At 43.7% G+C, this 13,142-nt stretch overlaps 1 protein-coding gene across 1 annotated transcript in view; it reads right to left on the reverse strand.

The window, feature by feature from the left end:
* Positions 1-347: 347 nt before the first annotated feature.
* The window catches only part of Col6a5 (collagen type VI alpha 5 chain), a 121,521-nt gene continuing 108,726 nt past the window's right edge, over positions 348-13,142 (reverse strand). Inside the window, exons 38-41 of the mRNA XM_057768747.1 lie at positions 7,776-8,462; positions 6,240-6,336; positions 4,635-4,867; positions 348-532 (exon numbers count right to left, since the gene is read on the reverse strand). Coding sequence (XP_057624730.1) covers positions 513-532; positions 4,635-4,867; positions 6,240-6,336; positions 7,776-8,462 — 1,037 coding nt within the window. The 3' untranslated portion in view covers positions 348-512. The remainder of the gene's footprint in view (positions 533-4,634; positions 4,868-6,239; positions 6,337-7,775; positions 8,463-13,142) is intronic.

Genomic DNA, 13,142 nt, shown 5'->3' on the forward strand with positions numbered 1-13,142 from the left:
AGAGGACAGGTAATCAAGGCTGGGTGTAATCTCAGGGTCCTACTAGAACCAAAACCACTGTGTTTACCGCTGTACAAATGGGTAAAAGACAATTGGAGGACACTGCTCTTACTCAAGGGTCTAGTTTAAGATGTAGATGTAATGATAACTATGAAAAAAAACTCATCTTTTGGAGGATCATCTTCCAAGCTGATCAAAATGAACAGAGTCGTCACAGCAAAGACTGCTACTTCTTCTTGCTCCATGTCCCCAGGCCCCCTGAGAGATGAAGCCCCATTCCTGCTTCGGCATGTCTGCTCCTTGATATCTTAATTCTGAAGAGTCTCTCTCTCTCTCTCTCTCTCTCTCTCTCTCTCTCTCTCTCTCTCTCTCTCTCTCTCTCTCAGGTTTGGGACTGGGAACAAAGTTTAGTTCTAGTTCTGCCCCTACCCTTCTAATAAATGATTGCCACTTCCAGCTGGAGCCGCGCAGGGAATCCCGTCTGCCAGGGGGCACTCTTCTCTCCCGAGTGCTTAGCTTGCATCCTCGCCATCTGCAAAGCATTCAACATGCACCGCTCTTAGCGTCACGACATTGGCTAGCCGTGTTCCCTCCCGAGCCTGTTCCCACAGGTGCCACGCATAAAACAAACGCAGTGAACCTTTGCTAGTTTCAACCGTCAAACCGAAAGTCCAACCTAGAGTGATGTGTCCATGCAGAACGAGGTGAGCATTGCTAAAACTGACTAATGCATACGGACTGTGGACACAATTCTCTTTGCTCTACCCATGATTTGAAATTTCCTGCTTAGTGGCTTTAGGAGCTAGGATTATTACCTAGGCATATGAAGAGGGCGATGATTGTCTAGGCTATCAGGCTCAGCTCAGAATTCCTGTGGCCTTTTCACTACGTTCACTTCCAGGACAATATTTTTCCTCCCACCCCACCCACCCGGCTCCTGGCTTCCCCCAAGTGAGCTTCTGATGGCTAACACCGGCACCTGCTACCCCTCAGGGGCTGCTGCTGAGCAATGGGGCAGCTTTAACCACACACTCCGTGAGGATCTGGCAAGTATAGCCTTCCCCTACAGCAGCTCTTGGTTCATCCATTAGGGATGTGGGAGGGAGGAAGACCCAACTTCTAGCCTTAGATCAGGACAGCTCTGCCTCTTAACTCAGAAGCCCAATTTCCAGCTAGGCCCAGGCTTTGGCTGCCCTCTACGGGACTGTGCTGACACAGCGCCTCCTTCCCTAGGTAATAAATACTTCCTCCATTGCTTGATGGATTTTCCCACTGTTTCATGAACAGATCCCATGAACACATGCTGTCAAGTCAGGGACAGCTTCTGCTGAAGATGGCATGAGGATTTTCGCTGAGCACCTATCTCCAGGGAGAAATCATGCCCTTTTCAGCTTGCACCTTGGAAAATTAATATCTACTTTTTTTTCTTAAAAATTTGAAAGTATGTAATTGCAACATGCTGTAAAAGCTGACATTTAAAAAAATAAAGCTTCCATGGGGGCTGGAGAGATGACTCAGAAGGCAAAAAGCCAAGTCCCATGACTTGAGGTCAATCCCTGGAATCCACATTTAAAAGCCTGATATGGTGGCGGTCATTTGGAATCCTAGCACTCCGAGTGAAGTGGGAGGCAGAGACAGGAGGATGGCCCAGATGCTTGAAGGCAAAGCCAACCTGGAATACGTACTCCTCCTCAACACAGGGTAAAAAGAGGGAAGAGGCTGGGTTCTCTGACCTCTACACACTCAATGACACACATCATACAGAGGCAGACATACAACAATAACACAGTTTAAAATGTTTTAAAGTGACACTTCTATATTTTTTCTTTTTCAGACAGGGTTGCATGTACCCTAGGCTGCCCGCACGAGCTCCTGCTCCTCCTGCCCAGGCCTCTCGAGTGCTTGGATCACAAACACGTGCCACCACTCCGGGCCATGTTTTTCTTCTAGCTTTTCCAACAAAACCTAAATATCATAGTAGTTTGATATCAGTTATCCATTATATAAAATATGTTCAAGTCAGATAATTTACAGTGTTCATTTTTCTTTTTAAAGTTCAAGGATTTGGGGGGGGGCTTCTAGTCCAGTTCCAGCACAGAATTTCATGCCAACTGTAAAGGATTTATAAGCTTTAAACTCTAACTACTTGCCTGATTATACTTTCCTGTTGGAAAAGTGTGTGTGTGTGTGTGTGTATGTGTGTATTTCATATACATTATGTCTATGCTTTTAAGTATTAATTTTGTGTCCAGATGGGATAATATTAAAATTTGTTACAAAATCTTATATATGTAAACTTTGATCATTTTAATGGGGAAAAATAAACATTTTATTGGAAGTGTATTTATTAATTATATGGGTAATTTTATATTATTTTTACTTCTGTCTTGACCATTTCCACCTAATCTGCAAAGCTTCCGAGGAAGATTTTATCTCTAGACCAAAGCACCATAATCAGGTGCAGGATGGCTGAGAGACACACCGCTAGCACATGCGCATGAACTCGTGTGTGTGTGTGTGTGTGTGTGTGTGTGTGTGTGTGTGGTGGGGGCGGGGTCAGAGAATTTATAAGACAAGAAAGAGAGAGGGCCTCTAATATCTCTCACACACAAATAGATGCTCTTTATAACCAGCTTTTTAGAGAACCACCGTATGGCAAGTCCCTGCGTGTGCCCAGCAGAGAAGCTGGCGTCTGCACCCCAGAAGGGAACGCTGGGCTTGCCCAAGCCCCTCATTAGCGGTGGAGGAGGGCCACGGCAGCCACGTGAATTTTAGAGATCAGAATCTCTAAAATCCACAGCCGAATCCAAGCTGGGTCCTGGGGCCCCTCGTTCCCAGTCTGGTGTGCTGCCCACCACAGCCCAACACTGCCCTCTGAGTCACTCAGCAGGACTGCAAAGAGCTGGCGCTCATTGGCTTTTCAGCCCAGGTCACGTGCTGCTGGAAGCCCATCACATTCGCCTGTGACATAAGCTCTGTTAAGCCTTCATTTTGCAGCTGAGGAAACCGAGGCTCAGAGAGGCAAAGAAACAACATCCAGCATCAGATGCTCAGTGACTATAGAACTTTGGGCACAAAACCCTAGCTCTGCACAGTGGCTCCTCATACAGTGTCCCGTGGGGGCACCGCTTTGACCAGAGCTGCTCTTAGACTCGGACTACCAGCCCAGTAAAGACAATGAAGTCTCCTGCGAACATGGACCACACGCCAGCAATCATGGCAGTGTTTGTCAAACTTGATCTGAATCACCTGGGGAGCTTCGTAAATAATACCAACTCTGTGTCACCCTCGGATAATGATGTCACTGGTGTGGGTGTGGTTTTGTTCTCAATTAGAAGCTACTACAGATAGTGCTGTTATATAAACCCTAGTATGTGACTTTTGAGATAAACATTCTATATATATACACACACACATACACACACGTGTGTGCATGTGTTATATGTTATATATGTCACATGTATTATATATGTGCTGATATCCTGTTATATATGTTTGTCTATACACACATATACATATATGCGTATAAGCTCTGTTGGGTTTATATAATTCTCTTAGGGTTTCTATTGCTGTAATAATACACCATTAACAAAAACAACTTGGAGAAAAAAGAATTTTTTACCTTACACTTCCAGGTAATAGACCATGACTAAGGGAAAACAGAGCAGGAACCTGGGGGCAGGAACTAAATCAGAGGCCATGGGGAAGTACTGCTTACTCGTCCCTCAAAGCTTCTTCCAGCCTGTTTTTCTCATAGCACCAGGTCCACCTGCCCAGGATTGACACTGCCTACAATGGGCTGGGTTCTCCCACATCAATCACTAATTTAAAAATGCCCACATGCCTACCTACATGCCAATCTGGTGGGGGCATTTTCTTAATTGAGGTTCTCTCTTTCCAAATGAATCTAGCCTATATCAAGTTGAAATTAAAAACTATCCAGTAAAATAATGTAGAAAAATTATAGAGTTGTATTACCAGCTTCGCGTGAGTCATCAATATTTAGTATAAGATAATTTCTCATGAGGTATTGGAGCAGAGCTAGACTCTGGGTTGCTGTGCTGGAGTCCTCTACAGGTCCCTGTTCTCCATTCCTCATTTCCTCTTTAGCCACAGATCCATAACTGCTCCCACCCCCACTCTGTAAAGAAGCTGCCCTTGGCTTTCACATAGATCTCAGAACAACAGCCTGTCCTCTCTGGACATCACTGAAATCATGGCTCAGCAAGGAGGCAATGTCTGAAAGCAGGGGAGCCTGGGCTGCAAAGGCAGACCTGGAATGTTCTGAGTCAGGAGGCTCCTCGCCTACCCAGGGTGCAGTTCCTGCCTTCTTGATAGGTTGTGGTTCTTGCTTGTCCCTCACCCCCTATCTTTAGCTTCCTGTCTCCACACCCAGCCCTCAGGACTACTTTCTTCTCTGGTTGTTCTAAACAATCAATTCCCTTCGTACTTTACTGAGATTTTCTCTCCCCTGCCCCCTTATCTTAGCGGTTCCCCGTATTTCTGCATAAGTAGCACTTTTTTTTATCTCTCTATGATCATTTCTCCTTGCCCCCATGCTTTTTAACTCCCAGTAAAAAGACTAGCCAGACAAAAGTACTTCAAGGTCTTCAACAACGAAACACGTAGGCTACCTTGCTTGTCGTTCACGGCAGCAGCGGTTTCTTCCCAGTGTGGTTCTTCCTTGTCATTCACCATCACTTCTTCAGAGGAGAAGAGCATGTACAACTTCTGGATCAAATCAGCAGTGGTCCCCGAATGGTTACCGTGATTGTCCCCCAGTATAAAGAAATGTTGCTCCTGGGAACTGGAGTCTCCAAACTGCTCACTGTCTCTTGTTTCAATTTTGTACACCTCTGGGAAGAGACTAGAGTGAAGGACAAGAAGGATTAAGGTAGTTAGACAAGCCCCTTGTCAGACTGAATGCACATACGGTCATATTAGAGGACGGAAATCCACCTTACGCATGTGATAAGAATATTCCTGCCGGGCGGTGGTGGCGCTTGCCTTTAATCCCAGCACTCGGGAGGCAGAGGCAGGCGGATCTTTGTGAGTTCGAGACCAGCCTGGTCTACAAGAGCTAGTTCCAGGACAGGCTCCAAAACCACAGAGAAACCCTGTCTCGAAAACCCCCCCCCCAAAAAAAAAAGAAAGAAAAAAAAAGAATATTCCTAATGTGGGTTATGTGTAGCTAGAATATTTTCTATCCCGCTGGTCACCCTGGACTGGTTTTTCTCTGCCTTCCTGTTTTCGAAGCTTCTTATTGAAATAATCACTGTGAGGCTTATTATCAGTTACAATTGTCTGGCCAGTATCTTAGGTTTCTTATTGGCTAGCTCTAGCTATTAAATTAACCTATTTCTATTAATCTGTGTAGAGCCACAAGGCTGTGGTTTACCCGTGTGAAATGTTACTCCTTCGGCGGCTACATGACGTCTCCTTTGACTCCGCTTATTCTATCTCTGTTCAGATTTCCTGCCTGGCTTTACTCTGCTAAGCCATTGGCCAAAAAAGCCTTATTCATTAGCCAATAAAAGCAACACATATACAGAAGAATATCCCACATCATTGTGCGTGAAATTTGATACAGGACAATTTTCTAATATTCTGAAGGAAAATTAAACACATGTTTGTCTCAGAGATTTAGGATTCCAAACTAATGCTGCTTTCAGTGCTAAAATTTTATTGGCGATTCATGGTTTTGCTTTGCAAAGTCAGAACTCTCCCTGCAATTCTGACATGTGCTGTCTGAAAGGCTGATGCTTTCTTTGTCATGTTTTTCTTCCAATCTTTGATATTGTAGGCTTTGCTTCAGTACTAGCCAATGTGAGTTGCATTGTTTAATTCTTGTTTTTTTGTTTTGTTTTGTTTTTTCAAGATAGGGTTTCTCTGTAGGGTTTCTCTGTAGCTTTGGAGCCTGTCCTGGAACTAGCTCTTGTAGACCAGACTGGCCTTGAACTCACAAAGATCTGCCTGCTTCTGCCTCCTGAGTGTTGGGATTAAAGGGGTGCGCCATCACCACCCGGTGCATTGTTTAATTCTTAATATCAGATAGCTTTGATAAAAAACAATAGATATGGTTGCTTATAATATAAAATGGCTTTATCAGCAACACAACATTCAAATCCCCCTTGCACAGCCCAAATTTTGCATCCTGAAAATGAAAATGTCATTCACTTCACATTTTTGAGGGCTGTTTCCTGGGCTGTCCTCCCCACACCTGAGGTTTCTTAACTCACAAGAAACTGTCTTCTGCGCCAACATTCTCTGGACTGGGGAAGGTGATGTTCGCACACTTGGCTTGCAGCTCTCTGGTGGGGTATTTGTTGATAGCACCTGGAGACAGAGTGGAATTCTTAGTGCAGTTTTTACCTTCCCACATAATGACTACCACCCAACGCCAGGTCATCTTTTCCTGGAGATGGGAGTCTTTTCAAAAACAAATTCATCTACTCAAGGACTTAGCAAAGTCTGAATGCTGGCATTAAAAGACCTTCTTCTTGCCAAGTCAATGAGATACAGCAGTAATTGAATTAAAGGTTCTCACGCCCTGTGATACAATTCAAGGACATCTCTGAACGCCCTCGCCCCTGCACCCCAGAAACGGAGGCTCTTCCTAGCAGGCTCTGTTGGCTATTGCACTTGTTTTCCATATTTCTATTCTGGGGTTGAGAGAAGACATTGCTTTTTTTTTTTTTTCCAAGACAGGGTTTCTCTGTGGCTTTGGAGCCTGTCCTGGAACTAGCTCTGTAGACCAGGCTGGTCTTGAACTCACAGAGATCCACCTGCCTCTGCCTCCCGAGTGCTGGGATTAAAGGCGAAGACATTGCTTTTGACTCACTAGTATATATTGCCTAATTTCCAGGATTCCTGACCTTAAGGTGAGTCCTGGGATTGTGTGTGTCCCAGAACCCCTAAAATTCTGGTAAACAATAGCAAGCTCCCAGCCACTGCGGACAACCACACAACATGGTTTTGCTCTCTCCCTGACTCCCAATACAGTCCAGAACATGTTCAATGCTCTGAGAATTTGGGCTATTTCATACTCTGCCTAAAATTACAGTGCTGAGGGTAGAAGCTGAGGCAGCTACTGTCAGAGTGCCACAATGGGAAACAGCTTTCAGGTCTCTGTGGAGCTCCACTTAAGCTAGATGTCTTGAACAGAGGTTCTAGAAAATACCTGCACCTATGAATCATAAGAATTCAAGTCAGAACCAAGGATGGGTAATAATGACAAGGTAGACCAGATGTCCTTGGAAAAGGTGGCAGGGTGATGGCAGTAGGGGTTTTGCTTATTGCAATAGAACACTTAGTTAAGGGTTTAGAGTAGTTTAATAGGAAAGAGCATAGTCCTGGGGCCAGAATGTGTGTGGTGGAGTCTAGAATCTACCAGGTATTAACGAAGAACTTTTGAGTACCTTATTTAATGTATTTGAACCTTAGGTTTTCCTTTATAGAAAAGGAGTCTAAATTCTTCCCTTTGAAGGCTATGCTGAAGATTAACTGATGTAGCCATTCAGAGAGCCGAACACTTAGTAAACGTTCAGAAGACAGGCTTAGAGGAAACCTTTCGCCTATTTGAGGATCTCCTGTCTGGAACTTTAACTGTAGTGATGCCCAGAATCAACAAGAGTTGTCTCTGAGATTCTTCCACAGACTCCTGCTCATACCCCAGCACTCTCTACTAAAATGAGATGCATTTGACTACACAGGCTGATGAACTGTATGCAGAAACATCAATGAGGCAATAAGGGAGAAAGGCTTGAGAGACTTACGTCTGATCGAATGGACAAATGGCTTGACGAACTTTATGATATAGTCCATATCTGGCTTGTGTATCCGGCCAAGCTGGACTAAGTGATGATCCAGGGGGTGGCTTGCTAATCCTTCTAACTCCATGTCATTGTGTACAGGACCAAAGGAAAATACAAATATGGAGTAGCCTTGGCACTTGGCTCTCAAAGATGCCTTCTGTAAGACTTCTTTGTCTAGAGGGCTGGTTTCACCAGCAGATATTATAAAGATAACTTTGTTTTTCCTCAGATTGGGGGTTCCTACAAAGACATTGTCAATTGTCCATTGGAGAGCATGACCAATGAAAACATCTCCATTGAGCTGCTTAAGAGACTCTTGGAGATGATGCTTCATTTGGTGTACCCTGTTGTAAGTGAGCAAATCAAACTCCAGGTAGACCGGGCACTCTTCAGTGTCTGGCAGATAGCCTGGAGGAGAGTAAGTCAGGACAGCCACTCTGTCTCCCAAGACAGAGGTCAGCGGATCTGGGGCGATGTGAAAGTAATCCAGTACCGAAGTTGTAAGAGCTTTCACTTCCTGAAACACATCGTTTCCTACTCTTTGAGAAGCATCTATGAGGAAGGCCACATCCATATAATAGTCTTGAAGAGAAACATCTCCAGGCTCATCAGCAAGACCCAGTTCTTCTCGGCCATGATTTTCATGTTCTGCAACAGAATAGCCCGAATCACTCATAGTGAAAGGGTTAACTTGAAACTCTTAGGACATGAATATAAGTACATGGTATGGGGTGTCACTGTTGTTCATTCCCATACCATGGCAGACATCACTAATCAGCACCAGAGTAGATATCACTAATCAACCTCAGCACTTGTTCCCAGATGTCTTCTTCAAATCTGTCTTTACTCAGCACAGAGAATTATTTCCATTTGACACAGATTGTCTGAGGTTTTTGTAAAATGACTGATTTGACCCCAAATATCTTCATTAGAGCCATGCATGCCTATTTTAGAACTTTCACACGGTTACTGAGCCTACAGCACACCTTCACATCTATTGAATATTTAATTACAAGGAGCAAGCACAAGAGAAAGTACAGATGGCAAAGTTACAACTTGTGTACTTGCATAAATGTGTAGATAAAAGCAACATCATAAGAACAGGTATAAGTCAGTACTGACATTAGAAACTCGCTGCTGTGTAAGATATGACATACTCTGAGGCTTGGGTTCTCTGAGTGGCCATCTGCAATTATCAGCCCATGACAAGATAAGGAGCTCATACCATGATGGAGGGCAAACAGTATCAGTGAATGCTGACTAGTTCAGTTAACATTAATTTCTTTCTAGCAAAACTTTCTCAATGAAGAAAGTAATATCCCAATTTATGCTCTCTCTCCCTCTCTCTCTCTCTCTCTCTCCCTCCCTCCCCCCCCCCCCCGTGTGTGTGTGTGTGTGTGTGCAGGTGTACTTGCTATGTACATGCATATGTTGAGGCCAGAGAACAGAATCAGGTGTCTTCCTTCCTTACTCTCCACATTGCCTTTTGGAGACAGGGATTCTCATTGAACCTGACTGGCTCAAGAGCTCTGGGATCTCCCTGTCTCCGCCCCCTGCTCCCCCTGACCCCTACACCAGCCCTTGTGTTCCATCTGTGTCCTTTCATGGGCTGCTTTTACATAAGTGCTGGGATAGGACTCGGGTCTCAGTGCTTGCAAGGCAGGCATTGTCCACCGCTCCATCTCTCCCTCCCGTTCAGCTTGCATTCTGAGGCAAGCTATTTTGCTGCAGATTGTCCCTTCCAATGATGCTGCTTTAAATTTATGGGATTATGAAAGCTTTCTACACTCCTGGAAAGGAAGGCTGGCTGGGGAGATGATGAGAACCATCAGCTCAAAAGACGGGAAGTAGATGGCCAAGTCCTTTTCCTCTCTGGGAGAAGTGTGTTTGTAAGCATACTCAACCAATAAGTAACTTTCTAACTGGCAAAAGATGTTCTGCTCAATCTTTCACTAGACGCTTGTACATTTATTGTTTTATTTAATCCTCAATGCAATAAAATTAGATAAATGCTATAAGATTCAATATCAAAACAGAATGAAACAAACACATGTTCACCATGTGTTTATTAATATCAAACGTGCTTTATTAAACAGTTTTCGAATATTCAATGAACCCTGCATTCCTGGAGAAAATCTACTACCTTCTTGTCTATTCCTAGGTTTGACTTGATAAATCACTTTTTAGGGTATTTTTGTAATCTGTATTATTAAAAATGGTGGTCTAGAATGGGTGTGTGGTGTACCCCTTTAATCCCAGCACTCGGGAGGCAACCAGATCTCTGTGAGTTCAAAGGCAGCCTGGTCTACACAGTGAGCCCCAGATCAAGCTACTTAAGGAGACCTTGTCTCTAAATAAATAAATAAAAGAATGGAGGTCTGGTGGCTGGAGAAATGGCTCACTAGTTAAGAGGACTTGTTCTTTTTATTTATTTATTAAAGATTTCTGCCTCCTCCCCGCCACCACCTCCCATTTCCCTCCTCCTCCCCCAACCAACTCCCCCTCCCTCAGCAGCCCGAAGAGCAGTCTGGGTTCCCTGCCCTGTGGGAAGTCTGAGGATCTCCCACCTCCTTCCAGGTCTAGTAAGGTGAGCATCCAAACAGCCTAGGCTCCCACAAAGCCAGTACGTGCAGTAGGATCAAAACCCAGTGCCATTGTTCTTGACTTCTCAGCAGCCCTCATTGTCCACTATGTTCAGCGAGTCCGGTTTTATCCCATGGTTTTTTTAGACCCAGTCCAGCTGGCCTTGGTGAGTTCCTTCATCAGGCGATGAAAGGAGACAGAGACAGAGACCCACATTGGAGCACCGGACTGAAATCCCAAGGCCCAAATGAGGAACAGAAGGAGAGAGAGTACGAGCAAGGAACTCAGGATTGCAAGGGGTGCACCCACACACTGAGACAAAGAGCACTTGTTCTTACAGAGGACCCAGGTTTAGTTCCAAACATCCACATGATGGCCCACAGCCATCTCTGGAACTCAAGTTTCAGGGAATCTGTCAGGAGCCGTGTCCCCCCAAAATTTACAGGAAGCACCGCCGTGAGGAGTTTTGCAGAGGGCTTCACTTCCCAATTGTATTGAGAATAGTCTTATTGACAAAGCCTATCCCACACTCAAATTAACTGTTAATAGAGAGCTATCTGTTAGTGGAACCCACCTCACATTCCAAACTATCTAGAGAACTAGGTGGGTCAACTTGTGACTTCCTGACCAAGGAATCGTGACCTGACCTATCGTAACCTCTTGGCCTACGTGACGGGCGTGGACCACGTGGCAAGATCCCATGCCCCAGCCCCCCAAGCTCCTCATCCAGGGGCTATATAAGCTGTAACCATGACTTTAATAAACGAAGGCTTTGACAAGAATTATGCTTGGCCTTCTTCCTCCTATCGGCCTATGTCTTTCAGATGGTACCTCTCCGTGACCCTGGAATAACTGACCAGCCAGGCGGGTTACAGACCCTAGACAGAGTAACCCGTCAAGGCGGTCTACAGGAATCTGACATCCTCTTCTGACCTCTACAGGTACCAGTCACACACATTGTGCATACAAATACATGCAGACAAAAGACCCATACACACAAATAAGTGAGTCCAATTTTTTTCATGGTTATATATAGTTTTTCTTTCATTTAATTTCTTTGTCTGGGCTTTAGTATCAAAGTGATCTGATTTCAAAGAATGAGTTGGTAAATAGAATTTCCTCTTTAATTCCTTAGAAAAGTTTGTAAAGAATTTGTCAGTTCATGACTGGATGACAGTCCTATGCCTTTAATCTCAGCACTAGCAAGGCAGAGGTAGGCAGATCTCAGAGTTCAAGGCCAGCCTGGCCTACAGAGGTTCTTTTTTTTTTTTTGTTTAAACAGAAAAAGGGGAAATGATGGAGGAAGGTCATTTGTCAATAAACAAACTGCCTTGGCTCATTTGATAGGCCATCCCTTAGGTGGGTGGAGTAGACAGAATAGAATGCTGGGAGGAAGAGGAAGTGAGCTCAGATGCAAGGCAGCTCCTCTGAGAGACAGACGCCATGCTCTCCTCTCCAGAGCAGATGCGATAAAGCTCTGACCCAGGATGGACGTAGGCTAGAATCTTCCCGGTAAGCACACATTGGGGTGCTACACACATGAACAGAAATGGGCCAAGCAGTGTTTAAAAGAATACAATGCGTGTCTTGTTATTTTGGGTATAAAGCTAACCATGTGGGAGCCGGGCTGTGGGAAGAGGCCCACAGCTCCCTACTACACAGAGGGAGTTGCAGGACAGCCAGAGCTACAGAGAAACCTTGTCTCAAAAAACAAAACAAAACAAAAGAACAACAAGGAATTGGTATTCATCATTCCTCAAGTTTTGTTGAATGTCTGGTGAAATCCTGGGAAGGTTTCAAGTACAAATTCAATCATTTTGACAAACTAGTTAGGTTATTTCTTTTTGAATAAACTGTAGTGTTTTTTGTATTGTAACAAATTTGCATCTACTTTATATGCAAAATGCTTGATTACATTCCCTGGTTACAGTTTTGATGGCTGGAGAACTTGGAAAATGCCTCCTCTCTCTTTGCTAACACTGGCTATTTGTGTCCACTTTTCCTGGGGAGTCTGATTATAACTTTATCACTTTTATTGATTTCGGAGAGCTGACTCTTGGTTTTATTGATTTTTTTTTCATTTCTTGTTCATTGAGTTCTTAAATGTTATTGCTTTCTTCTGCTTACTCTGAGATTGTTTGTTTCTCTGTTTCTGGCTTCTGAAAATGGAAACTGATGTCACTGGTTTGAAGCCATTTTCTTTCTTTCTTTCTATCCATCTTTCTTTCTTTCTTCCATTTTGTCTTTTTTCCAGCATAAGCATTTAATATTAGAATTCTCTCATAATTATGGTCTAGGAGAGTCTCGACCATTCTGGGATGTTGATTTTATTTTCATTCCTTCCAAATTGCTTTCTAATTTCTTTATTGATTTCCTCTTTGGCTATGGATTATTTCAAAAAGTTTTATTTATTTTACAAAAAGTTTGGGGATTTTTTTCAGAGATCTTTCAGCTAATTAGTCTAGTTGCATCAGAAAATACACTTGTTATGACTTTATCCTTTCAAATTCTTGGGCATTGTTTTATAGCCCACAATATGGTCTATTTTGGCAAGTATTTCATGAGCACTTAAAAATAATGTGCATTCCACTCTTGGGTGGAGGTGCCACGTACGTTACATTAACTGAGAATGTTGCTAAAAGTGTGCCTGTTTTCGATTTTTTTTCCACCAGATATTGGGAGAGAATATAGGAACTCACTGACTTTTTTCATTATAATTATTTGAGCTCTTTTTCATTTTGAGTA

This window comes from Chionomys nivalis, chromosome 4 (genome assembly GCF_950005125.1).
Source record: "Chionomys nivalis chromosome 4, mChiNiv1.1, whole genome shotgun sequence".
Taxonomy (NCBI): domain Eukaryota; kingdom Metazoa; phylum Chordata; class Mammalia; order Rodentia; family Cricetidae; genus Chionomys; species Chionomys nivalis.